Source organism: Fistularia commersonii, chromosome 16 (assembly GCF_037954325.1).
Source record: "Fistularia commersonii isolate RoL2024-O1a breed Wild chromosome 16, RoL_Fcom_v1.0, whole genome shotgun sequence".
Lineage (NCBI taxonomy): Eukaryota > Metazoa > Chordata > Actinopteri > Syngnathiformes > Fistulariidae > Fistularia > Fistularia commersonii.
The window spans coordinates 3,316,929-3,344,503 of record NC_141299.1 but is presented as its reverse complement, the minus strand read 5'-3'; the positions used below and the strand labels follow the sequence as shown (position 1 = coordinate 3,344,503).

Below are 27,575 nucleotides of genomic sequence, written 5' to 3'. Positions count from 1 at the left end.
TTTGTCCTGGCCTTGATAGGGAGATGCTGAAAATACGTAAAAACAAACCGGAAAAAAAAACACGATTTTCCTTTTTCTTTCATCACATTCATATTCATATGTTGAAATTGACTTGTGCCTTGAGATGAATAACAAAAATAATTCAATCGATCTTTTCTCGTAAGCCACTTGATCCATGTTGTGTCTACATGTTGTAAGAATTTTGGTAATGATTTTAAAATCGCACTGTATTTGACTAAACTACGCGAACGCATCTTTACTGTTCAGTATTAAAGTTACCATAGTAACTGAGCATGTTCCGGTAGCTAACGATTGCGCGGTAACCACAACGCGAAACACATAGACTTTTATCGGTAAACCTCGGAATAATGGTGAGTCAAATCTTCTCTTTCCCCTTTTATATCTCAGACATTACCTCAATTTACTAAACTTACACTTAATCAGAGCGAACAAAACGTTGGCTTTTTGGCGTCATAGATTTCGACAGCGAACATTATTTCTGAACAGCTAGCATAACACTCAACGGTACTGGTTGCTCTTGAACCAACAATCTCTGTCGAGCTAAAGGGTTGTTTATTTGTAACCTATTTAATAAACATTTAAGCAATTAACTTTGAAGACGATAACTGTAGACATTGTGTTAGTCAACGAAACACCAGCTTTTAAATCTTACGCTGGTGTCGTCCAGTCACAGCTAGTCACAGTGTTGTTACCTTGAATTAAGTTAAACATATTTTATGATGCTGTCTGTGTTGGGCTTTATGGTTGTGACATGTTTTTCTTTTTTGACACAAAAGAAACGTGTGTTTCTCAAGTTAGTAAGTTATTTTGTATTGTTCTACCATATATTGTGACCGGATCCGAGAATTTTTGATCACTTTGTCTACACAGTTTGTGTGATTAGACTTTCTGCGTTGACTATCGAAAGTTGACAGGAAGCACCTTCACAGAAACACGCACGAACATTTACACTTGGGTTAGAATTTGAAGTCTTTGACATGACGCTATACCTACTATGCTGAGCACGGAAAGTCAGAATTTAACTTAAACAAACAGCACATTTAACTTAAGAATATAAATTACATCATTATGTTTTTGATCCTTTATTTAGTGACATTTGGTACAGTTTCTTACAGTGTCTGCTCAAAGTTGCATTACAGAATCCTAATGATCTCTCTTAATCTCATAAACCTTTTTATTTTCCCTTAACCACCTTGATTTAATCTGTATTTTTTCCGCTCATTCAGGAGGAGCGATATGCCTTTCTCACGGAGTGGTATGACCCTGTTGCATCTCTCTTGCGGCGCTACCAGCTCTTCTATTACCCCAAAGATTGCTCAGTAGAAATGGTAAAAATTGACTACAATGCTTAAACCGTACGTCATTTCTTTGTATTTGGATACTTCAGCTCTCTCATGTTGCAAAAGAAATATTTGGATACTTCAGCTCTCTAAGGTTGCCAAAGAAAACACCGACAGTATAGTTCTTGCCATGCTTACATTGGAGGCATTTGGTAAACCACCCTCTGAGTAATCATTAACTGTACTTACTGTAAAATGTCTTTTCAAAATTATGAACTGTTAAAATCTACACAAGCAGTAATCTGTTCTTTATTCTATTTTCAGTTTGATGTTAAGAACCAGCGTATTTTTCTGAGGAGGACCATCTATGATGACATTCAGCAAGAAGACCTTTTTATTGGGAATAGAGTGAATGTGTTTTCACGTCAGCTTCAGTTGATTGAATATGGTGATCAGTACACAGCAAACAAACTTGGCAGCAAAAAAGAAAGGTATGATCACTCTGAAGTCCATAACACCGTCCTTGTGCATGACAGTTAGATTCATATCATCTTGTCCTCAAACCCTATATTGTACTTTGTTATTGTATTCTATCTTATTTTATACATGTATATATATTTTTTTTTTCCATTAGCTTTTCTAATACAGAATTTGCCAGTGAAAATACTTGTCATGTACAGTATGCAAAAGCCAATACTTTGAATATTAGATCCTCCTTTGAATATAATTTTCTCACAAGTTATCTGAAACATATGATTGATGGAGGAGAAAAGTGTTAGTTTTACACTCAAGCATTGGAGGAAAGGTACATGGAGAGACTGCTTATATATTTGTATTCTATGGTAAGCTCCATAGAATGCACTTAATTTCAATTTTGGTCATATTTGGCTGCGCATTGAAGGTAGATTTGGTCTGCAAGATGTATGCATAAGCAGTCGAAGCTCACAGTTCAGCTAAAACAGTTGCAATGTCAAAGTTTTTTCTTCGGTACACTGAATTCAATTGAACATTAAATGCAACATTCGATTTTACTTTGTATTGCAGATCACCAAAACAGAAACCAAACAAACTTTCTTACCTCATTTGGGTCAAGAACCCACACTCCAGACTAGAAATGATACAATTGAACATCAAAATAGCCTATGTTTCTAAGAGTGGTAACATTTCTGTCTAGTAATATCTCTGTTGGCAGATTATGCTTGTCACTTTTCCTGATCACTTACCTCGAGTTGCCTCGTTGATTGAATGTGCTAAAATTTCATTCAGTTGTACCTATGACCGAATAATTATGCTCACCAAACTGAAGTTGTTGGTCTCATGAGCCACCATTAGAGGGAAGCAATATGCACCGATTCCAAAAAATGGAAGAGTAAAGGATGAGTCACTATTTGCGCTGCATTGTCCAGCATAAATGATCCAAGCCTACCTTCATCAGAATTGCAGATCATTATGGTTAACTTAAGTAATAAGAATAGTTTTAGTTTTACTCATAAAATGGTGTTATCTTTATGCTTTATTTAGAAAAACACTAGGTGAATTAGACTTTTCCTCTTCAGTTAAGACCCGCAAATAAAGTTTCATACTTTTAGACCAGTTTGTTTGATAAAAATTCAAAGCGTGGTAACTGTACATGTCAGAATTTGCTCTTATATGTATTTAATTTTCTGTATTCATTTCTTTAGAACTCTGGCCCTGATAAAACCAGAAGGAGTTTCAAAGATTGGGGATGTCCTTGAATTGGTATACAACTCCAATTTGATTGTGACAAAAGCCAAAATGACAAAGCTTACTCGGTAAGGTCATTGTGTCTCTGATATGTATCTAAAAACAATTCAAGTTGTGTTGTGCCAATGAGTAAAACCATCTTGGAGTGGGGGTAACAAGCTGAGTACTGCCAGTGTCAACAGATGGATAACTGTGGTCTTACACATATTTGGAACATATGGCAGGCCAGGGGGCTGACAATGTTGACATTTAATTAATCATTGACTGCTTTTTTATATTGGTTGTTGGTTTTGTCTATTTTTGTATGAAATCATGGTGATGTGTAACAACACCTATATTTCTTGCTGAAATTAGTGCGATGATTGACGATGTTTTCATAAAAATATCTGCTTGACATCAAGACTTTTGGTTTCTGTAAGTGTTATTTATACTGGTTATATTGGTAGTTATGCAGTATCACCGATTGAAATTCCAAAATGACTGCAAAATGTTTTTTCAAATCATTTGCAGATTTTCCAATAATGCGATATCAGACAGATAAGATAACCCAAGATTCTTCATTACCATTACTCATTCCTGCACAGTGAAATTTAGTTTCAGTCCTTTTCACAGCAGCACAAGTATGTTCTAAAGAACAGTGTATAAGTATTAATAAAATATATATAGCAGATAGCATCAGAAAAAGCATTTTCCTATCTTGTGATTGTGACTTTCCCAACATAATTGAGTCAAATATTTTCATATTGAACTTTATAGTACTTTTATTAGTATCTTTTTTGGCTTATATGACTTTCACTTATTTGAAGAGTTTGGATTTACGTAGCATTCATTAAAGCAACACAAGCCTGTGTTACGTCACCATGTGATGTAACTTTACTGTTGTGGCGTTGTAGCTGGCCATGGCATTCTTACACTTCTCTTAGAGTATGTGATGTCATAACTAAGAATTTGTAAAACTTGGAGAATTAAGAAATCCTCAAGCAACAATCAAGAACAGCTCAAAACAATAATATAGAAGGCTTGATAATTTTTCAGTTGACTTGGCCAAGTAGCTTGTGTATTGTCATTAAAATACTAAACTTTCCAGGGATAATGGGTCTCACATAACAAATGCATGTGTTCTGCAGCTGATAGGTCATTAGCCCAACTTAATCAAGCTTTCACATGCATGCGGGATAATGAAATCATATCCAGTGTTTTCCATTTTTTTTATTTGAATTTATTATATATTTAATTGTTCTTTTTTTAAAATATGCATTGCCCATATTGAACAAAACAGCATTTAATTGGAAATGAGTAGGCAACAAGATTTTATGTAAAATGATGTTTTAGGGAAACCGTTTTGTGTCTGATGTTACATATAGATTGTCAGTATCATTCAAATTGAAACAAATCAATAATCTTAATGCTGGTATGCAAAAATGCCCAGCATAAAACTGAATTATGTCCCTCAACTGTCATTACCTCAGTGATCTAGCTTGTGTGCATTAATTCAATGAGTATATAAATGACTCTTTTCAAACTGTCGCACACATGTCCTTTCGAGGTAAACATAAGTGTCACAAGCACAAACAATTAATTACAGCCCTCCACCATTCAGATGGCACAGGGCCCAAATGTTATGTATACTGGATCACCAAAGCGATTGAAACACAATTATTACAAGGTGGCTATTTTCAGTGTGGTTTATTACACGTGTGTTACTATGACATGAAAAATTCTACTGCAGAGAGAATTTTCTGACATGCAGGGGCAGTCAGGTGTTAGGATTTAGTCAAATTTCTTTGTGGAAACTTGCTTCTGATGAGCTAGTTGGTACTGTAAAGCGTTTTGATGGCTAAAGATAGCGAGGGTCACTATAAATATAGTTCATTCACCATTTAACACTATTTAACTGCCAAGTTTGTAATGTATTGGTTATTATTTTGATTGACTTTTTTGAGCTCAGGCCAATGTTTGTTTTTTTTTTTTTTTTTTTTTTGTTTTAATGCCAAGCTAAAGTTATATGCCAAAAAAGATATTCCCATGCAATGGCAATTGACATTGGGAGGAACAGTAGTTTGACACATAACCCTAGTATTGAGTACAAGAAATAATTAGACCTCTAATTAATTAGTGTTTCATGATTCTCTGTAAATTGCAGGATTCAAGCATCTGACTTTTATGTGGAACATCAGTCAAAGCCTTTCTTTAAGTAAGTGCTTGTGTAAATGACTTTCCAATTTTCTGTGTGCCAACAGAGCTTGCTTTTGGTTACAAGTGATCAAAATTTACTATCACATTTAATGGTGTTCACCAACAACTAAAAGGTGTTTGGTTCAACTGCATGTTTCAATTGAAGGTTACTCTATTTTGCAGTAGCCTGTTGCAGTCTGTTTCCTCGGGTCCTGTGGTTGCCATGGAGCTAATGGGTGACGAGGCCATATCTATCTGGAGGAGACTCTTGGGACCTACAGACTCAGCTGTGGCACAGAAGGAGGCACCAGCATGTGTTCGTTCCCAGTTTGGAGCACATGGCTTGAAAAATATTGGACATGGCTCAGACTCAGTTGCTGCTGCAGCAAGAGTGAGTAGATTTGTTTTTGTCCCTCAGCTTCTGCACCACAGGCTACACATACCCACCAATTATTATATGTACTGGTCATTTATGTTTGTTTTTGTCAGGAGACTGAATTTTTTTTCCCCTCCACTATTGGCCATGGCCCTGCAAACACAGCTATTTATACAGACTGTACATGCTGCATCATCAAACCTCACGCTGTATCAGAAGGTAAGGAACATGAATCAAGTTAGCTTTTTGCTTTAGTTCACTTTGTTTCCTTACCAGAAAATCTCATTTTTTAAATTAGTCATTTAGTATTCAACATGTCTTAATTCCACTGTCCTCAGTTTCTTCATCATAACAATACTAATCAAATAAAACTAGTGAAGTACAGTACAAATTCAGGAAGTAACCCAACTTTCTCAAACGTCACAATACATCATTTCACTTAAAGTAGTTAAGATATTGCATCAAGTCACAATTACAAAAGACTACATTGCACTGATATGTACTTCATTTATTTGGACATCATCTTATAGCGTAGGTTACAATTAATATTGATATGAAGAAATCAGCCTTTGACCTGTTAGTGCTCCCTCAGCCCTTAATATGTTTGTCAATTAAAGGCAATACATGATTACATTTGGATTTTTCCAAACTCTTGGCCTGATCCCTGCACATGGAGCATGCCTCCAAAGCTCTGACCTGTGAAATGCGAACTCCCGACAGTGCAGAATTATGCACACAGCTTGTTGTTTGAGAGGAAAGTGTCACTGAGGACTGAACATTTGAACCCAAACGGTTTTGCTAAAAAATATTTTAATGATGTCTTGGATTTAATCCTTACTCACTGTGTGCCATTTTGTGTAATGACATTCAGAGATTAGTATTTTGATTAGCTGATATCAAATTTTACCCGCGTTTCTTCTATTTCTTTTAATTGAACTATAATCCTCTGCCAAACAAAAGCAGTGACAGGGACAAATCTCAGAGCTCTCTTGGCAGGAACAAACATTTTTTGATGAAAAGATATTATCCATACTGAAACATTGTGTGACTCGTAGCATTTGCATTTTAGAGCCGTCTAGAAGGATTCTCCAGTTTGTATATCCTTGATCTTTTAAACAACATAGTGTTCAGAATTTAGATTATATCTTGGTATAGCAGATTGTGGGGAGACCAGCGATGCTGTATGGCCTAGAATCTGTTTTAATGACAAAAAGACAGGAGGCAGAACTAGAGGTCGCAGAGATGAAGATGCTATGGTTCACTTTGGGAGTGACCAGGATGGATAGGATCAGGAATGAGTCTATCAGAAGGACGGCTCATGCTAGATGTTTTTGAGAGAAGGTCAGAGAAGCCAGACTTAGATGGTTCGGTCATGTACAGAGGAAGGATAGTGAATATATTGGTAGACGGATGCTGGAATTGGAGCTGTCAGGCAGGAGGTCTGGAGGAAGACTAAGGAGAAGATTTATGGAGGTAGTGAGAGGACATGAAGGTAGTTCATAGAGAAAGGAGGATACAGAGAATAGGGTTGGATGGAGAAGGTTTATTTGCTGTCACGACCCCTGAAGGGAAAAGCCGAAAGGAGGAGGAGAAGAAGAAGATAGCAGACTGTCATAGCCATTTTGTGTGCAAGCTACTTTAATTAAATTATTCTCCACCATGCATAAGTAGAATTTAGCCATTGCTGTCTTCGTGACTTATTATATTTTCCTGCTATGACGAGTAAAAAAAGGCCCTAAAAATGTATTAAAGTATAGAGTAAAGAATTTGATTAAGAACGGACATATTTTTTCTTGCTGTTGAGAATTAATGAATGAAAGACTATTACATCTTTGTGTCTAATATATCTCAAAATAGGTCTTGCTTTTGGAGTTTATTTGTTGATAAAGGTGTTTGGTAAAGACTGTTGTAGGTAGTTTTCTTTTTTATTGTTACATGATTTTCCTTTTCAGAAAGCTTTGTATCACTATACAATATGAAGGCAGCACCATGCTGCTGTGATTCCCTGTTCAAGTTGACAGGGGGCTTTCTGTGTAGAACTACCATCTCCCTCTGCAACCCTGTGAATGCATAGATGTCCTCCAGGTTATCAGTTTTCTGGCCTAGTCCAAAAAACATTCAGTCGGTTAATTCTTTTTTTTTTAATTTCCGGCTAGTCCCTCAAGGGGTCACCACAGTAAATCAACCTCCTCCATCTAACCCCGTTCTCTGTATCCTCTTCTGTCACACCAACTAAATGCATGTTGTCTTTCAGTACATCCATAAATCTTTTCTTCCTCCATACCTCCTGCCTGGCAGTTCTAACCTCAGCATCCCACTAGCCCTACTCTGTACAGGACTGAACCATCTCAGTCTGGCTTCTCTGACTTTGTCTCCAAAACATCTAACATGTGCTGTCCCTCTGATTGATTATTCCTGATCCTGTCCACCTTTGTCACTCCCAAAGAGATCCTCAACATCTTAATCTCTGATTCAGTAGGTTAATTGAAGACTCTTAATTGACCATAAATGCGAATGGGAAAGTAAATGATTGTATGGTTGTATGCTTGTGCCCCGTCATCCAGTGTGAGCCGGGGTCGGCTCTCCTGTGTGAAAGATAAGTGGAATAGACAAATGAATGAATTAAATACGATTGACATTGAATAGTCCTCAAAGCGAGAGCCCTTTATGTCTGATCAGTCTGACAACGGATATAATCACACGGGCAAATTAAAAAAAAAAAAAAAATTAATAACACTTAAAGACTGGACGTTGTCAACTCCTCTAACAGGATGGATAAGATTCGGACAATTGATATACTGCACTGCTACTTTCTAGTTAAAATATGTCTTTGAAAATTGAGTCGCATAATAGTGAATTGCCTTGAAATAAGAATATCAACTACAAACAATGCGATTACTGTTTCAAAAACATATCTACTATCTTCCGATTATTTTAATTCTGATGATAGGAACACACTGTGTAATAACTAAATTGTGTTGAAATGTTATAGAAAACAACAACTAATTGATATGCTATTACACAACAGAAAAAATAGCTGTTTTTGACTGCTACTGCTGTTTACTGTTTACTTTCAAGTGAGAAGTGACACATTTGCTCCCAGCTAAGAATAGTTACCCTGTCTGAGAGGCTGAACCAGCTGTTCCCAAACTACGATTTCCTGTCAGTCTCCAGATAAACACTCACTAAAGCTTGCTTTGATTTCCCTTGAGATTAATTTAACAGGCTAATTTACGCTATAGCTTCGTGTGCAAGACATAGCCAATCACATTACTGGCCATGGAAGTTGAGACTGAAATGCATTCAGACATGACTGGAATAGAGAGCCCTCTGTTGCCAGGCACCCAGAATAGTATCTCCTAGCAACAGCACCAGCTGTTTTTGGGAGCTACGTTGAACGTGTGCCTATACTTGGTGTGCTGTTGGCTGCTGCCGGTGGAGGGCAAAGAGGACCTGGGAGCTGGTTACTTAACCTAATACACACATGAATGGACCTCTACTCATTGATTACCCAAATAGCAAACAAACACATCAGCTCTTTGTGATTTCAGGGCTGCAACTCTGGATTACACTGATCAATATTCAAAAGTACCAAAGTGTAGTCACCTATTTCTCTGCTGGCAAGTACAGAGGCTATCTTTTATCAGGATGTCTGAGATCATGAGGCTGGTGACCCTTTCAATTATGTGTCTGCCGCCATCTGACCTTCACTGTCATTGTTGCGCCTTTTAGTCGCCGCACCAGCTGAAGAGCAATATACAGTTGCAATTACGAAGCTAAAGCTCTTTATCTTGCTTTCTATAGTACTGACAAAAATGGTTCCTCTGCTTGAAGAAACAGGGTGCCTGGAAGACATTCGCAGAAATAGAAGACACTAATCAGAGCTTATTGCAAACAAAACTTCACATGTCAAAACAGAGGCATTATAATTGCTTCATAGCAACTTCAATAATATTTGCTGCAGCCATGTGATGAAAAAATGAATTATGTAATTTGTTTGATCACCAGACTTCATCAGCTGAGATTGGTCTTGCAAAGATATTTGCTTGGGTTTATATTGGAAAGTTTACTGTGCCAAGAACAACTTTCTTGTTGAACTGTGTGGAAGAAGCAGCAGCTCAGAAGCAACTCTTTCATGTGTTCATAGGTCTGACAGGGAAGATCTTGAACTCTATATTTTCTGCTGGATTTGAAGTCTCAGCTCTTCAAATGGTAAAAGACTATCCACTCCTTTAAGTCTTGCTTTGTATAGAACTGTATAACAAGCATTTTAAATGATGGATTGCGGTAGCAAAACTTTAACCTGTTCTCCTCCCATAGGCTATTTCGTTATACCTATAGTTTTGTTTTTATGATTTAATTCATGTCAGAATCAGGCTACTTTATAAAATCATTATGGGGCATTGTAAACATAATATGCATTTAAGAGCAAAGCATTCAACTTGTCTGATGGAATCTTACCTCATAATCAAAATTTGACATCATTGCAAAAATGTTGAGGTTTCATACATGTGCCTCATCAAATGTGATGCACATTGTGGTCATAAGACTTTAATTAAATACGTTAATTACAGTTATCTCAGGAATGCTGCACATCAGCAATTAATACAAGGAAGTTATTCACATGAAAAAATGGCTTCATGTCCATTATATGTGTATCACATTTAGCATATTTTGTGACGAAGTAGTTGTGACAAACTGTTCGGAAAAAATTTCAAATATTGTATTTCTCAACTCTCCTGTCACTATGTCCTCTCTTTTTTCAATTCATTCATTACATTTTTTTTATATAATTTTCATGAGAAATTTCTTCCTATAGTTCAATGTGGATCGAGCCAGTGCAGAAGAATTCTACGAAGTGTACAAAGGCGTTGTTTCAGAATATCCAGTGAGTAGGATTATTTTGCCCTCATAAACCTCCACATTAGGTGTGTTACTGGATTGTTTTTTTTTGTTTGTTCATAAAAACTGTCTGGTATCTTTTAAAGGTACATAAGAATGATATTTTGTTTATGACTAAATCAAATTGTGGATGTACATTTGTAACAGTTTCATATAAATGACATTTTAATTGAATAATGGCTCATTTAAATTATAATGTCAAACGTCTGATTTATGTCTGACCCTTTATTCAGGTTAATATGGTGTACCTCCTGATTTTAATTTGCAACTGCCCTTACATTGCCCAAGATCTTATTTTTGTTAAACAGCATTTCCCTGCCTACAGAACATGGTGACTGAGCTATGTTCTGGACCCTGCATGGCCCTCGAGATCTGTGGCGCAGATGGACCCAAGTCGTTCAGGGAATTCTGTGGCCCAGCAGATCCAGTAAGTCAAAGCTTTAGAAAAATATTTGTTTTTATGTGAAAAGGTAAATCAGTCTATTACCTTAAAATGATAAGTTATGGGATATTTTATAATTTAGAATAGAGATTATTTTTTCAAATGTAGGCCAGAAGTAGTGACATCACATTTGCTGCGAATTGATGAACGGTAGCAGAAAGCCAGAAGGACATATGTAGAGTCATTTTTTTGAGGACTATATGATCTTCCAAAGCCTAAAAAATTTACACAAACTACCCAAAAATTCAACTTTCTGGTAATTGTCAGATTAAATACAACTATCTTATTTGAAAAGTTGTTCAAGTTGCCAAGTAATTATATCCTGTAGTGGAAAATGTTTTTCTGCCTCTGATTGATATACCTAGTTTTTAATTAAATGTTTTGGTGAATGCAATTTGATCAAGTATAAGGTCCATGAAATACACTGGAATAGTGTGAAAACTTGCGTGCAAACATGTATGTATGTTAGTTTTCATGCATACTGGGGGATAAATGCTGGAGGCTGTGTTGGTGCGTGATGTGAAATCTAATGATAAGACGTCCTGCATGGTAACCATAAAAATGAGAGACTTCACAGAGAGCAGCAGTCTGTGACTCAGCAGAATCTATTATTAAAAAAACATTCTTCTGGTTTCTTTCACTTTAATGTGTTATGTAATGTTTTAATAAAAGTAATTCAAATGTCTTATTCAATTTTCTGTGCCTTTTCAAAAGTCATTTAGGCCATAAGCAAATGCCACTGACATTGCAGGGACAAAGCAGGAAATGGGTTAGTTAATTGGCTAATGATTTCCAGGTCACATGACACTACATGCATGCTCATTGATGACTAAATAATTAAGCCTTCACAACAGTCCTCTTTTATTTCATTACTTACCATGTGAGGACTAACCATTGAGTTGCTCCAAACCTACAGCATTTACATTTTGCATACTGTCAAATGGTGGTTGAAGTATGCATTCTGGAAAAGTGATAATTCAGAGATTGATACATGTTGTTTGTAGCTCAGTTGTCTGGGTAGATCAATGAGGGTGGAGGATGAAAGGATCACAGTGTTGTGCTGCATTTTCCTGTAAGGACTTTCTTTATGATTGCCTCATTTATTTACAGTACTATAGTTCATCTCTTCGGCACCTTGTCAAATGCTTTTTCCAGGTCTACAAAGGTGCAATGCAGCTCCCTGTAGTTCTCTACCAGCATTCTTAAAGTTCATACTGCTTCTCTAGTACTCTTTCTAAGCATGAAACCATACTGTTGCTCAAAAATGCTGACTTCTGCTCTGTCTGGTTTCCACTACCTTTTTTCATAAGTTCATTGTATGGCTCATCAACTTTATCCTTCTGTAGTTATCAGACATCTTCCTTATTTTGAAAAATGGGCACATCACATAAAAATGGGCATATTACACTTCTCCGCTGTTCCTCAGGCATCAACCTGCTCCTCATAATCTAGCTTGCTACCTTTCCACCTAGTCTGTGGACACACAATATATTCACCTTCTTTCTCTGCATCATGACAACCAAATTTCTAGCTTCTCTTGTCATCTTCCCAACATTCAAAGGCCTTACTGTCAGTCCCAGACTCTTGCCTTTCCTCTCCTGTCCCTCCTGTCGAACTGCCTTCCTCCTCTCCTTTGACCCATAGTAGCCCAATTTCCACTGGTACCCTGGAAGTTATTAGCACCAATGGCGGCCATTGTCAATCAGGGCCTCGATCTGGTATGACATCCGTAGGTTCGATTAGAATATTTGGTTTTGGCACGAGTTTTACGCTAGATGACCTTTCTGACGCAACCCTCTGCATTTATTTGGGCTCGTGACTGGCCTCAGGAGACTTTGGTTTGGTCCCCGAGACTGCTTTGCAAAAACCTTTTCGGATTTTTTTTCAGAAAATTTTCACTGGTTAGAACTAAGTTAAGTCATTGTTGTTTTGTTTTTTTATGTGGCCCCTTGGCCCCTTGGAAAAATTAATTGCCAACACATGCCTCAGAGTGGCCTCTGTGATTTCTGAAAAATGTCCTCAACATCACCAAGATCACTCACTGGTAGAACTCAGTAAGCAAAGTGGAAAGTCCCAGCAAGATTGGGGTCTGGGAGGAGGAACACTGAAGATTATTTTGGTCTTTCTGATGCAAACCTAATGGGTTGACAAGTAGGGAATGTGTAGGTTTAAAGGCTTTAGTTTTGTTAAATACCAAAGTTCAGTCTATGTTTTCTCCGTGAAGACATTCCAAAACTCATTTTCAAACTGAGTCAGCATGTAAATGAATAGTTAAGGATCATTTATTTGGGATAAGAATGAACTATTGATAAATTCCAGTTTACTAAAAGCTAATCTGTAAGCAGCACAGGAGTTGTTTGAATAAACACAGGATCGCACAGCTGATTGAACTGACCTCAAGTATACTTTACACTGGCCCATTTCCTTCAGAGGGCAGACTTGAAAGAATTACCCTGACGCATATGGTGTATAGAGCCTGGCCAATACTAGATTTTGAGGAATGTCAATAAATGTATTTATATTGTTGGGTAGTGCACCAAGAGATTGTCAATATTATGTGTTTTGTTCAAATCTCACATGTACATGTTGTCATTTGGCAAAATATCCTACTTAGAGATATTTGTTGGTCATATGACTCCAGTAACCCTTGAGCAGCAGTTTGGAAAGTTGCCATCTAATTTTAATACAAAATGCTACCGTTGGGGCTTTTGGGGCTGTAGGCCAGTCATACATCATAATAGCGTCAATCAAATGTTGGTTTTTAGTCATGAAGATATTAATTTACAGTCACTTGAAAGTCAGAAACACTCACATAAAGTCAGAACAATATCAAGAAATGTGGCAATTTAACATCAGAAATTATATGTTAAAAGTTGGACAAAAATCAGTTGGCTTTAAACTCCATCTTTAGCCTTAGGATGAATAAAATTTAGACTAAAAACATATCGTGCTATGTTATATGGCATTGACATTACTTTTTTGTCACCTTACAGTTTTAACAATTCCAAAGCCAGCCGTAGTCACTTGTCTGAATCATATTAGGGTCATAACATTGGTGTCATATTGTACATCCAATTAAGTATCCTGCTGAGTACGAATATACAACAAAATGATCAAAAATCTACTTACAAAAGTTCTGTTTAGATTTCATAATAGCCAACATGTTGACTGCATTCTGATGAAACTTTGAAAAGGATGAAAGTACTGAGAGGAGCGTATCAATGATAAAGCGGTTGACTATAGATGCAGAACATTGAATATGTCCTACCAGTTATCTAAAACCATCCCAAACGTTCAAAGTACAGCAGCCTTATGTCGCTGTTCCCTAACTTCTAATCACTCCTGATATCAGCCTTAGCTGTCCTATGTTCATGTTTCTTTACTGCTCACCACCACCTTCATTTTTTACTCTCTTCCAAAGTATTATATTTCCTTTTAGATAACCATTTTTGTCTAAAAATAAAAGATAAAGATATAACTGAGTGGAAAGAAAAATGCTACAATACAGTTTTACAATACGTTGGCTATAATTATACCAAGAGATGAAATTATTGAATGGCACTGAAAACAGCATGCCGAAAAAACACTACTAAGAAGAAAGAGTAAGGTCTTTTTAGGAGGATTGTACAGGAAGATGTTCCCACCTGCTGAGCATTACTTCCTGTCGCACCTTGTCCGGTGCCCACGGGTCAGATGCAAGGTCATCAGCCAGAAACCACCATTCACCGATGTTTGCTCCTTTAATTCTGTTGTCTCCTGGTGGCGGAGCAGTGACAAGGACGTCTGCAGATGATAGGTGTTCTCCCCTGCAGCTGTTGTCTGTGGTTAGGTGTTCATTCCCCAGGTGTTCATCCTCAGCCAGAGCCATCTCCCTTTTCAGCCTCTTCTGCCAGGTCCTTTGTGTCCTTCGTTAACCTTCCTCTGGTCACTCCTGAATCCCTCCAGAGGCGTGTGGTTGACAGCCCCAAGACGCCACAACATCCAACCTCCACTGGGTAGATGGCCGTCTTCCAGGGAGCTCCCGGCACTCAGCAGCCAGCTCTGAGTACTTGGCCTTCCTGCGTTCAGAGGCGGCCTCAATCCCCTCCTCCAGTGGTACTGTGAGGTCAATGAGGTGCACAGCTCTTGCCTTGGCTGACCACACAACTATGTCTGGCAGAGAGATGAGGTGGTGATCTCGGTTGGGAACTGGAGCTGCCTATCAAGGTCAACCCTCTTACTCCACTCCTGGTCGGAAGAGAAGGGCCTCGCTGTTTCTCTCGGCCTGGTGCTTCTCCTTACCCCTCCTTCCAAGAAAAAGATGGTGGGGTCCTCCGCTGGTGGTGGAACTTTGCTACCCTGTCAACACTCCTCCAGCACTTTGGCTCACTTTCTCAGGACCTGGTCATGACGCCACCTATAGCGCCCCTGTGGGTGCGCGATCTTGCAGCCTTACAAGATGTGCTGGAGGCTTGCGTTGGGAGCACTGCTGGTGACATTGTCCATGTAACTCCTCAGTGGGGGAAGCCTCTCAGCCACTCAGCTGGAATGACTTGCTTTGTCCAGGCAGTTCTCATTAGGTACCATAGGAGCTCTACTACCCTGGGGCGCTTCTTATGGAGCTTGTAGGGGACTCCATTGGGGCCTGGTGCAGAAGATGACCTTGCTTTCTCCACGACTTGCCCGACTTGATTGAGCTTGGGGCACATTATGTTCAACTCAGCTGTCGGCTGTGCTGTCCGAGGTATGTATCCTGGTGTTCTTAAGGAGACGCTCCTTTGTGGATCACTCTACTGCTCTTTGACATGCTGTTCCAATTGCTCCCTGGCCATTTCGAGCTTGCTACTCTTCTTTTCCTCCAGCAGCTGCCTGGCATACTTGAAGGGATCCTTGAAGAAACTGGCTCGCTCTTTTTGCTTCCTCTTGCTGCGCTTGCCAACGCATTCGGCTTCACGAAGCCCGGCTAGTCTTTTCCCGACTTCCTTCCACGGGGCTTTCAGACCCTCTTTCTCTGTGTGGGTTGCCTTCTTCCAGTTCTTACAAAATTGCAGATGACTGCACCAGCTGGAGGATTTCCTTTTCCCTCCTTCCCTTCTCTCTCAGGGCAGTTGGTCCCCCTCTGTTTGGGGACAATTTCGACAAACCTGTCCTTACAGGTCTGGTATATGACGTCCCAAATCAGGTTAAGTTTAGACTCAGCCCCTCCATGCAGTGATTCCTCCAGGCACTTTATCAGGTCTGTGTCCAATGTGCGCCATGACTCTGCTTTGTTTGACTGATTTATTTCTTATAGAGCTTTAATTTTTTTTACCTATTCCTATGATGTTTAATAAATCTGGTATAAATCATACAACATTTTAGTTTCCACATACATTTATCTCTAACTAAGGCATTATTGAACCCTATTCTTCCTTTGTCTTGTGAAGTGTGCACAGAAAACAACACAGTACTATCAATTGTTTAATCACAGTAATTAGATAAGTTATTTAAATATCATCTTACAATCTGCACATGGTAACAGTGAAGTGAAGTGCAGTTTTACTAGTAAAGTGATAGTCAACATTCGATACCACATGAAATGTTACAGTATTTTTCCATCTAGGCGGGACAATTCTTGGTGCGTGAAGGATCAGACATTTGACTTTCTGATTTTTCTAAGCACCAGGTCACTCTGCCCTGGCCATTATCATGCAGAAAAGCCAGCAGTCATTGCTTGAACATGAGGCGAGCACACAATGGGACTCATTATAATCAAATTGAAGTTTTGACAGCCGCTCATGGATAACTGACGCAGTTATAGGAAAAGAAAGAATCGATCGCTCGGTAAACTCCTCCCCTATGACGTCTTTGACTGTCGGATGGGACAAATAGCATAGGACAGGAAGGTGTGTCTTCCACATGGGCTATATTTAGCTGTGTTTGGCACAGTCCATCATGCAGTCCTTGTCTTATACAATTGTTTATTACAATTGTAAAAGTGGAGAGCCATTATAGGGGTTCTGCTGTTACGACTGCTCAATCCTCTACTGAGGTTCACTGAAAAATGCAAAGGATAGTAAAAACAGATGCTTTAATCCTAACAAAAATGTTTAGAACTTTGCCTTCGCCTATTTACCCGGCTCCATATTGTAAGCTGAGAAGATAAATCAGGGTCAAATTCTACTTAAAAAACTTTATGTTTTAGGAATACTTTTTACTTTTGACATCTCTATGGTTGATTTATTACAACCAAATGCTGTGTTAAATGAATAATTTTCTCAAGCAAACCCACTTCGGACTGAGGTTTTGTCGTTGCAATGTTGTTTTGTCACATCATGATCTGTGTATATATGCTTTTTTTGTAATTCAAATGTGATAAGTTTGAAGCCAGTAGCCTATGGATACAATGCAGAGGCCTCTCATTGTACTGAGGTAACTAGTAGAAAGCAGTTTTTAAAGTTCTTACTAGTTAAATAATGAAAAGAAAAACCTCTATCCTCTCATTTCCCACTTGGTATTATGGCAAGCAGGTATATTTCACTAAATCTCTAACTGGCCCACGCTTTAAATTGGAGGACCCTAACCTTGCCCATTAGAAAATGAATGTTCTTTGAAAAATGTACATCGGGAGTAAATGTTACTAAATTCCTCATAATTAAAAAGAAAATAAAAGTCAGTCAGTTTCTTCTTGTGTGATCTTGGCTTCCTAGATTCCTTGTTTGACAATGCAGAATGCAATTGTTTGAACCAAGAGACTTGTTTTCCTGGGGGGTGTCAAAAGACAATGTGTGGCTTTGTAAAAAAGTTAGGCTTAATTTATGACCTTGACACTGGCTCCTCTAATTGTGTAAAACCTCGTAAACCACTTGAGAGTGAAATAGTTATCACAGAAAATGTTCCCATGCTGTGAGAAATTATTTTCCCTGCAAAACAAATCCCTATAAGTGACTCACATGACTATTTGTTCCTGCCCATTTTTAATCTTCTGTTTAAGTCTGTGAGAAAAGAGTCCCATATTTAATACAATGTTTTTATGAGAAGGGTCTCAAGACATGCACGATGTAATTCCCTCTTGTAACAGACAATGCTTGATTTCATTTCTCAGTGAATAGATTATTCACATATGCCTCCTCCACTGAGGGCTGATCCTGTGGGAGAGTGGTATTTCCTTGAGATACAAAGCATTTAAGTCAGAGTGAGCCAGCTTTGACCTTGGCTGAATTATGGGGAAGTCGACAGATCACGCCTACCAAGTTAGAGGTTTTGAACCAGGGAATGTGGTATGATGTAGAAGTACCTTTGCTTATGTATTACACAAAATGTTATTACTACTAAGTTACTACTTAAATAGTTTGATCAGCACGCCGCAGTTTTCTCCAACTAAGAATAAAAATTCAACACTGGTCTTAACAGAATTTGAGTGCAGGGGTGAACTTCTGTAAAAGCACTGCTGCTGAGCTGTGTTTGAGCATTTAAAGAAAAGTGTCAAAAATGTTGAGTCTGGTTTTTTGCCATTTCCTGAACTAGATCACATTTTTGACGGTTGAGTAATCACTATTTAAATGACACGCATCACTACAGGATGTTGAGTCAACGCAGGAACTGGTTATCAGACTGGTATTTAATAGTTGACTCCGAAACTGTTAATAATGCATTTATTGGTCGGTCTTATCTGAAAATGTTACTACAGTCAAAACAAATGTTTTTGTTCAAAAGGAGATCGCGCGACATCTTCGTCCAGCCACATTGCGTGCCCTTTACGGCAAGGACAAAGTGAAAAACGGAGTCCACTGTACAGATCTTCCTGATGACGGTGTCCTTGAGGTGGGTGTTTCACCAACACGCACAGTATGTCCTGTTTGTAATGTGGAATTCACTACTATTATTCATCGATGTGGTTCCTCTAATCCTACCGTCATTGCCATGCTTATTTAGCAAAATGAACTGCCTCGTATTTAGCTACAAATAAAGCCCTTGACTCTGTTAAGCAGCATCTTGGGGCAAGACTCGTGTCCACTCGGTGGGCAGGGGTTACATTAGATCACGCTGGTGTGGAAGAAAACAACATTGGCAGAGGAGTAAGAAACAAAACCATTGTGTTGTAGGGAGCGGGACTGACCCATCGAGCATCATTGTTCAAGAAAACTCCTGATCGTCTGATAAATGCCTCCTTGTTAACCATTAGCCTGTGACTGACTGAGCTGCCATTTTATCAAGACTAAGAGGGTAGTGAACAAAATACTTTTTTGCAGAGGCAAGATAACTTCATGGACATTCCCAGTGTCACCATTCTCATGTAACAAAAGGAAGGACCAACTCAGCACACTGATATAATTGGTGGGCATTTTTCAAAAAACTGAAGTCTCTAAATTTTTTCCACAGGTGCAGTATTTCTTCAAGATTTTGGACGGATGATCGAGAAGGCATGCGAAACTCCATTTTCAAAGACGTCACAGTAGATGTTCTCATGTTGTTGTTGTTTATTGTTTCAGCCTTGCAGATTAAATAAAGTGACAAGAGCAGACTCCTGACAAGTATTCTGATTTTCAACATTAGTACTGTCACACCGACTAAACATCTTATTACACGGGATACTGCATTGCCTCTGATATTCTTACACTTGACCAGTGACTTTGGAATTGGATTTGTATATTACACTTCGAAAAAAATTTACAACTGCATATATATAAAATTCTTCCACCATGAAAATAGCTAAAACATTCAATAGTTAAGTGTCATCACATGATGTGATGTCTCCAGCAAGACAGATTTCAAAGCACTGAGTTGCAACTGTTTCCATGGAGGTGAAAATCTTCTCGGCTGGACCCACAAAGCTCTATCATATGAATTAAGAATAAAGATGTCAGGATATCAAACAGAAATGTAATGAAACCATATCAAACAGCTAAGTTGAACAACAAAGAAAAAGTGTACAACAGTCAACATGAACATCTCACTGTAGAAATAAAAAAGACAAAACTAAGTTTCTGTTGAGCGCAGTCATTTACTCATACATGGGCCTTAATGGTTCAGCGTACCATGCTAGTATTTCAGTTAGTCAGAGCACATAAACACACACAAATATCAACTAATATATCTGCATGAAACATGAGCACACCCACAAACACACACCTTGGACCACTAAACTGACATAAGACAAATGAGAGTACAACAGAACTAGACGACAGCACTTGGCACCCCATGAATGTATTGAAACCACAGGATGAAATACTTTGGGGACTTAAACAGCTCGCTACGCATCAGTAGTAGAATTGTAGTTTTACAGTAATAGTAGAACAAACCATGGCTCAAGGAATATTTTCATGTACAGTAGAATAAATATTTGCTATTGCTGCGCTTGTATTTTACATTCTAATGCTCAACAGACACACAGAAAAAGCCTACTGTAAAGCACACAGATTAAGTGTAGGTTCTGTATATTATGAATGTTCAAAGACTACTAGTGTTGCATCTGAACTCTTCTCTACATTTTACTTGTTTTCAAAATAGGAGCGCTTGTTGTGGCTGAGGTCACGAGTTGACTGTGATTTTAATATCGAAACGTCCTTGATAGCGGTCCTTCTCGCTGTAATTGATGTTTTCTCCATACGCTTTGCACTCTATGCGTAGCTCCTGATCTAGGGTGATGTTAGCAAACTGGATGGCCACCAGAGGTTGCAGGTACTGAGGGTGCAGCAGTTTGCCATAGTATGGGTAGTACTGGAGAGGGAAGCCACCGCCGAGGCCAAAATACTTGATTTCTCCGATCTTGTCTTCATCCTCCTCTCTCTGTAAAGACAACAGTTGAGTTCAAATCAAAAGCTCGACTCTTTTTTTTTTTTTTTTCATTATTGATAAGTGCAATGTATCGATTCCGTTATTTCATTCAGAGACGATGGGTTGTTACGCTCACCTTATTTTTGCAGTGAATGGGGATCAGATTTGCTTGTATTCTGGACTGCAGGGGCTCTGGGAGAGACTGATTTTGGGAAGGGGCCTGAAAAATACACATATTTATGAGCTGATAGTTACATGGCATTTGACTGCAGCTCGGCACTAAAGGAGGCTGCGTTCAACCAGAGTTGATGTGGTGCAAGTCACTGTAAAACATTTTCAGCTAGACTCTATCAATACTTAGCTGCCATTTATGGCTAAACATTTCCATATTTTAAATGCCACTAAAATCAAATTGGCATTTTAAATATATGTGATGTATTTAAGAACAGTGAAGGCACCTTGTTCGGAACAAAAGGTTTTATACATTCAAGAGCTAATTGGATGTTCTCTTATTTCATCAGGCTTATTTCTTGCGGAATTTTATTTTTGATTTCTCTCATCGTAAGATCTCTTTCAGACACATGCAGTATTTACGTGCACTGAGTATCTCTCAGTGCACGTGAGGAAAATAGAAATCTACGATGGCCTACCTTTGGTCTAAAGTTGACAATCCTGTTGAGCTTGACAATGATGCAAGGCTTTCCCTCAGCAAAACCATAATATTTGTCATTCAGCCCTGAACAGACGCCAAGCAAAGACCTGGGGAAGCGGCAGGCTTTTCTCTGGCCTTCCTTGCTCTCCAGGCTTCTACGCTCCATATAAGGCTGTGGAGAATCTACAGGAAAGCAAATGACCACATTAAATGTAGACATTTCAGCTAACATTGTATATTTTAATCATTTCTCTCACAGTCATTAAAAACTGAAATTGTCATCTGCTCCTTATAAATGACTGCTTTGCACAACTAATACAGACGAGCATGTGTGGCAAATCATTATCTACAATTATTACATACCCATCAGGGATCAGCCAGAGAGTATGACAATCCCTGTTTGATTGGCTTATACTTGCCTCCGCAATCTTCAAATTTCATTTGATTGGCCTGGCGAACTTCATCATACAGTTCAAGGAACTTGCTCATGCTGTCAGTGTACTTCGAATATGAAGCCCCATCACTCTTACTGAAAGAAATTTCGGATTTTTCTGAGCGTGGTGTGTGTGATAAGCCTGAAAGAAAACGAAAAAGGCAATTAAAAATGTGAGTTACCAGAGAATAGAAAAATACAAAGACAAAATTGGTGACATGAGAGGTGAGAAAAGTATAAGGCATGTACTGTTTTTGGTTTGAGGAAATAAATAAGTACGGACAGGATCTCAACTGTATTATCTGTTCTATGTAGACCAGCCCAGCAGACCAAATGATCTTTGGTCTATTATTTCAGAGCGACACACAATGCAGGGTCTTAGGGATTTCCTAGCATGGTCTCTGTCAGCCCTTTACAGCAGTAATTTTCCACAAACTATGAGCACAAGGCCTGAGGGAGGCGTGACATCAAGACAATGAGATGGCTAAGAGGAGAGAAAGCGAACATTTACTGTTTACTTTGACGTCTGCCTTTTATGTACTGCACACGTACAAGTCATGTTTAAGTTATTTGTGTAACAGTGGCACAGAATGAACATTTGGTCATTTGAATTTCAGTGGAGGCTGCTAAAAGTTCACCAATCCCCTGCCCCCACCCACTAGATTCACGTGTGACTCTCTCACAATGGAAACTTTTAGCCTCTGTGTGAGGCGGGCTCCGGTTCTAAAAAAAAAAAAAAAAATCTAACTACTCTCTGCTTCCTTTATCATGCCACTGCTGGAAAGTCACTTCAGCTTAAAGCACTCCACACTTTGTGGCTTTACTGGGCTGCTCTTTGATTATCAACAGTGGTGGAGAGCTGGGAGGCAGCAAACTGTACAGAGAGCATGAAACCAGTCATTTACAATGGCTGCTAAAAATACAGCCAAGACTAAAACATGTGCAGTGCAAACAAGTACTGGCACCGCAAGACAAGGCTGAGCACTTAAATCTGCACCGTCTCACAGCTTGCCGGAAAACGTGTTCGATGGCTTGTGTTCCCACAAGATTACAGATTACAGAGAATTTTCATCAGCAAAACAAGCTTAGAGGCCCTCTTAGCTGTGACTGAACTTTTTTCCCTCAAAAAAGCTCCAAAATCTGCCTGCAATGCATGTACATGTAAATATGCCAGTTGTGACACATAATCACAGCACACATGAATTGTTTTAGTCAGAATGAGAGAAAGCTATAATGATTGCCTGGTAGCCTGAAGGGGAAAACATTGACTGACTGAGAGTAAAGGACAAAATGGCTGAACCCATCTAAGGTCAGAAAGACTTCTGATAGAGTAGCTGCTTAAAGGGACACCCCGACAGCTACTGTAAATATGATCTGCTCCCATCCGTTGGACTGAGCCAAAAGTGGTCACTTTTATTGTGATAACAGCTTAATAACAACCTGCGCTACATTATTTCATTTTTTGCCACCATTATAAAGAACCCAAGCAGAGCTGCAGGACACAACTCTTAACATCCTAAAGTAAAAAAAGTGAAGAATATAATTACCTGGGGGAGCCACTCTGTCCTGGTAGGTGGGTTTGTAGCTGCTTAATGTGAGCAGCATTGCCTGAATTGTCCCGATGAAAATTCCAGCCAAGCATCCATAGAATATCACATAGAACAGTAAGATCTTGACTGTCGGGAGGAAAAACAATGAATGAAATGTTTTTGTCATGCTGGTGTTGAGTCAGAGACGTCTGATTTTTAAGTCAGAATGTAGAATGAATATATAAATATATGAATATATATGCTAAGTGTTTCACATGAAAAAGCAGATTTCAGATACCCAAATATAATTTAGTAGGATCTGCCCCTACTATACACAGACCAATGTTTGAGTGTTTAGAAAACACAAAGGACGCAGCGTCATTCTTTACATTAAAATGTAATTTTTTAATAAGATGAGCTGTAGGAAAAGGGGGTTTTGATCTCATTTTGTTTCAACTGAACTAATTTCAAGTTGTTTTTAAGTCATTTCTTCAATAACTTCTTTGGGTGATTCCTTTGGTTGTTCTTCTGTAAATTCAGTACCTCATAGTGATTTTCAATTAGTAATATTTTTTTTATTTACTGAGGAATCATTGTTTGGAATATTTCCGGAAACATTAATAAATTAAGAAAGATTTAGAATTTGTGCTAAATTTGAACTAAAGACATATTGTGACATTTGACATTAACATCAACCTACAAGACAATATCTCATTTGGACAATAGTTTCCATACGCTTTCTCAGTAGTAAGTAGCAATTCAACAGTAAAACTATGATCTGTAAAACTAATCATAATTGCTGTGAAGTTCACAACAGCTGTTATTCTCAAGATGATAAACAGAAGAAGACAAGTAGAAAATTGGGATTCGCCTTAATTGGTTTTTCCACATATGTAATCATGATCCCCTTTCTGTTTTCATCTTTGCTTATTATGACAGTCACTTCAGAACAATTGATTCTTGATATTTTGGGACATTATTTAAATTCTAATTCAATTAGTGTGCAGCGGGGGGCTCTATTTGTAAGATTACAAGCAGAGCCACTTGCCATTGTTGCCAGTGCAGCAGAACTTTCTGCTGCTGGAACACGAGTCACAACACGTTTGGTTAAAAAAAAACACAGAGAGAGAGAGAGAGAGAGAGAGAGAGAGAGAGAGAGAGAGAGAGAGAGAGAGAGAGAGAGAAACAAACTTGCCCAATTAACTGTACGTAAAAGCCCAACTTCTGTCTCTTGGGTAACAATCATGCCTCTTGCATGTTTCTAATTATATAAAATTGTGATTTGAAATTCCTGTTGGTAAAATTTGGGTCACATTTAGCATACGGTGATACTTTCTTTCAATACAAAAGGCTTGAATAGTTAATCTCTAAAATGTTGTTGTTGTGAACATGTTTCTGCATGGTCTCAAGAGTTTCTTGTGGCCAGCATAACAATATGTAGTGATCTACTATGTAGTTATCTCTGATTATAGTTAAGAAGCATGAAATAATGAAACGCCTAGGTTTCCTTCAAGCTGTCAACAATATATTACACACCTTTCAATACCAAGTATCATCAGGCATTTGTTTTCAGATTTTTATTTATTCATTTGTTTTTTAGATAGTGCTCTTCTATACCCTTAACTCCACTATTCGTCAGGCCAAAATCAATCCCTGTGAAAATACTTTATGGAGCTGCTTTGTGGTTGGGCTCTACAGCCATTATACCTGCCATGGCCTGTTAATAAACAAGTCACAAAATTCTCTAGCAGTTACAATGGACATATACATGTACAGAAGTATCCCTGCTAGTCTGACTCAGTTATTGTCAGTTTTATCAATTATACAAATGGGAACATTGTCAGTGTCACATGCCATCGAGAACAAAATCTTTTTAATGTTTTTCATTATTCAGATGCACTGTTGTTGCCAGGTTTCAAGTAAGACTCGTACCAAAGCTGATAAACATGTTTTCAGGAAAACGTTGAATGTTTGATAGCTTTTAAACATGTATTACATATCCATATGGTCATATGGAAAAGGTGACAACACATGGCATGTTTGCAAGGGGAATCATACCTAAAACCGTCACAGGTATGTGACTGCAAAAATAAATTAGTCATTTGAATTTTTCAGGTGGAGGTGTAATACAACCAATGACTGCCTTCTATCCAACTTTCAATTTTAGCAGACAATCAGGTCAGGGTTGATTTTGGCAAGTGAGATGTGTAACTATGTGACACGAATGATCAGAGACATGCAAGTAAAACAGGAGATCAGCGCAATGTGATCAGATGATGGTACCAAGCACCACTCTAAAGCCACGAGTCAACATTGTCGCCCAGCAATGTAAATAGCACAGAAAACCTGTCTAGTGGTGGCGAAAGGCTGAGTTTAAATGGATAGCACCTCCCCCACCAGACTGCTGCAGCATGTTGAGAAGGGCCCCGCACCCCACCCCCCACAACATTTTGACGCCACACCGAAGCCCCCCCACTTGAACAGACGCTGATGTCAACACGACCACTCTCGCTGTCTCGCTGTCTCATTGCACTGCGTTTTCTCACGTCTCTTCTGCATCGTGACATCCTTATAATCTGTACTATTGGACCCAGCCTACCTCGCCTAAAAGCCTCCTTGGTGTATATGACTCAGTCTGTAAATGGGAACACACTAATATCAGAATAAAAAAGACATGCCTGTCTGTGGCGGTTCTCAGTCATCCAGGTCACGGGGAATTCTTGTCAAAATCTTCTTGTCGTGGCAACTGGACTTGAACTTTTGAAGAAATTCGACTCCAGTTGTCACAAAAAGAAGATTTTGACAAGAAGATGTACTTGTTGCTTTTAGTGCAATACTCGAAAAGTGCGACATCGCTGCCCATCACGACAAAGGACAGGGGCGAGACAAGAATAACTCTCTGTTGCAATGAGGCATTTGGGCTCATTTTCCATCATCACCACATAAATGTTTTGTTATTTACTAACGTCACCAGAGATGATCCCTCAATGTCCCCATTGAGCGCCGCAAGCCAGTTGTGACGGCGGTACCACTGTGATTTTTTTTTGGCAGAGAATTAGCCATTACTAGAAGTTTATTTGAGTTTCCTTGATCTCAGAAAAAGAGCTAAGGCGAATGGCAAAGCCATGCTGGCTGATGTCTCACTTCTTGTAAGAGAAAAAAAAAAGAACTCAGCTGGATAGGGGCGGCCCTTGAGACATGTGAGTCGTGATCTGTTCTACAGCACCGCGTTTCCACGGCTGCTGCCTTCCTCACACGAGAAAATGCCCGTAATAAGGAGCAAAATGCTTCAGTTCTCTTACTGAGATCTATTTAATGATCCGCAGTTGGTTCAATCGAATTATCGGCTGTAACTCAGCTTATTCCATCGACTTAAAAGTACTGAAGACGGAATGAGACGATTAAATCTGGTTCCATTTATCTTGAGTGAAATCGCAATAATGGGATGCTAGGTATCTCCCCCGTGTGATCATTAATAGAAACAAAATGCCCTGTTTTAATAATTCCTGACATGCGTATGGTAATTTACAACTATGAGAAACACAACCCCCCAAAATTAACTTTCACCAGTTAATCTGCAGTGAACCACACATTCCTGGCCCACCGCATGCCGTCCTTCAGGATGACCTTGTCAAAAAGGACGATTATTAATCAATAAGCCCATTCCCCTGGGGCCATTATCGCTTATAACACGGTCATAAATATCAGCCCAACGCTCTTAAAATATGACGTACATTACATTTATGGTGAACAGTTGTAACCCCACAGACTCACAAAAAAAGCAATCATTACAGACTCGACAGTGGGTAGACTCACTTTTATAATTAGCATCATGTAGCACACCTGTGACATGGCTATATTTATCGTTAATCCCGTGATATCCCGAATTTGACAGATTCCGCGCATCCTCCGCCGATAAAACAGGTCCTAAAGCATCAATTTCGAGGCGATGTACTCTAACAGGTGCTGCCCGTGAAATTACCCCAAAGAAAAACGCCACTTCCCCCTCAGAAAAAAGCATTAGCAACTTAACAGTAAGCTAGCTGAAAATGAAAAGAGGGAACTTACACCAACTTCCCCCTGTTCGTCCCAGAAACTCCATTTTCTCTGAATTCCACAAAAACTTCTGCCACCCGCCGTCGCTGTCTTTATTCCCCGACATGTCGATATCCAACTGCTCTAAGTTTTAACGGTGTTTTTTTAAGCTCAACTGTCCGTTACAGGAAACTGAAAAGGACAGTTTCGTACCCAACCCCGCCAAATGAAGCTCACACCATTTAAGTCTCGTGGAAATCGACTCCGCCT

General features: G+C 38.9%; 2 protein-coding genes across 4 annotated transcripts; one reads left to right on the top strand and one right to left on the bottom strand.

Annotated features, from left to right (window-relative positions):
• The first annotated feature begins 266 nt into the window (after positions 1-266).
• nme7 (NME/NM23 family member 7) lies at positions 267-20,539 on the top strand. 3 transcript variants are annotated; one of them, XM_086161114.1, is made up of 12 exons: positions 267-371; positions 1,248-1,349; positions 1,626-1,792; positions 2,984-3,094; positions 5,170-5,220; positions 5,385-5,592; positions 5,691-5,796; positions 9,725-9,789; positions 10,397-10,465; positions 10,805-10,906; positions 18,599-18,703; positions 19,262-20,539. In XM_086161114.1, exons 1-12 carry the CDS (start codon positions 369-371, stop codon positions 19,292-19,294), a joined length of 1,122 nt encoding a protein of 373 aa, XP_086017240.1. In that variant the 5' UTR covers positions 267-368; the 3' UTR covers positions 19,295-20,539. The 3 variants fall into 3 exon arrangements, 2 of the variants coding, with proteins under 2 accessions (XP_086017240.1, XP_086017239.1); XM_086161113.1 differs by having other exon boundaries at positions 18,596-18,703; XR_015107243.1 differs by lacking the exon at positions 19,262-20,539 and having other exon boundaries at positions 10,788-10,906; positions 18,596-18,640.
• atp1b1a (ATPase Na+/K+ transporting subunit beta 1a) lies at positions 19,340-27,575 on the bottom strand. Its single transcript, XM_086161115.1, has 6 exons — positions 27,339-27,575; positions 23,289-23,417; positions 21,728-21,883; positions 21,307-21,491; positions 20,793-20,876; positions 19,340-20,668 (listed from the first exon to the last, which is right to left on the bottom strand). The coding sequence occupies exons 1-6, from the start codon at positions 27,430-27,432 to the stop codon at positions 20,411-20,413; spliced, it is 906 nt and encodes a 301-aa protein (XP_086017241.1). The 5' UTR covers positions 27,433-27,575; the 3' UTR covers positions 19,340-20,410.

Bases quoted from the DNA above. Each gene is read 5' to 3' on its own strand.
- nme7 (XM_086161113.1), top strand. The intron at 1,350-1,625 runs GTAAAAATTGAC...TTCTATTTTCAG, and splicing joins AAGATTGCTCAGTAGAAATG to TTTGATGTTAAGAACCAGCG. The intron at 10,466-10,804 runs GTGAGTAGGATT...CCCTGCCTACAG, and splicing joins GCGTTGTTTCAGAATATCCA to AACATGGTGACTGAGCTATG.
- atp1b1a (XM_086161115.1), bottom strand. From the start codon at position 27,432: ATGTCGGGGAATAAAGACAGCGACGGCGGGTGGCAGAAGTTTTTGTGG. The intron at 21,492-21,727 runs GCAAGTATAAGC...GCTTTCCTGTAG, and splicing joins GAAATTTGAAGATTGCGGAG to ATTCTCCACAGCCTTATATG. The intron at 20,877-21,306 runs GTAGGCCATCGT...TGTATTTTTCAG, and splicing joins TTGTCAACTTTAGACCAAAG to GCCCCTTCCCAAAATCAGTC.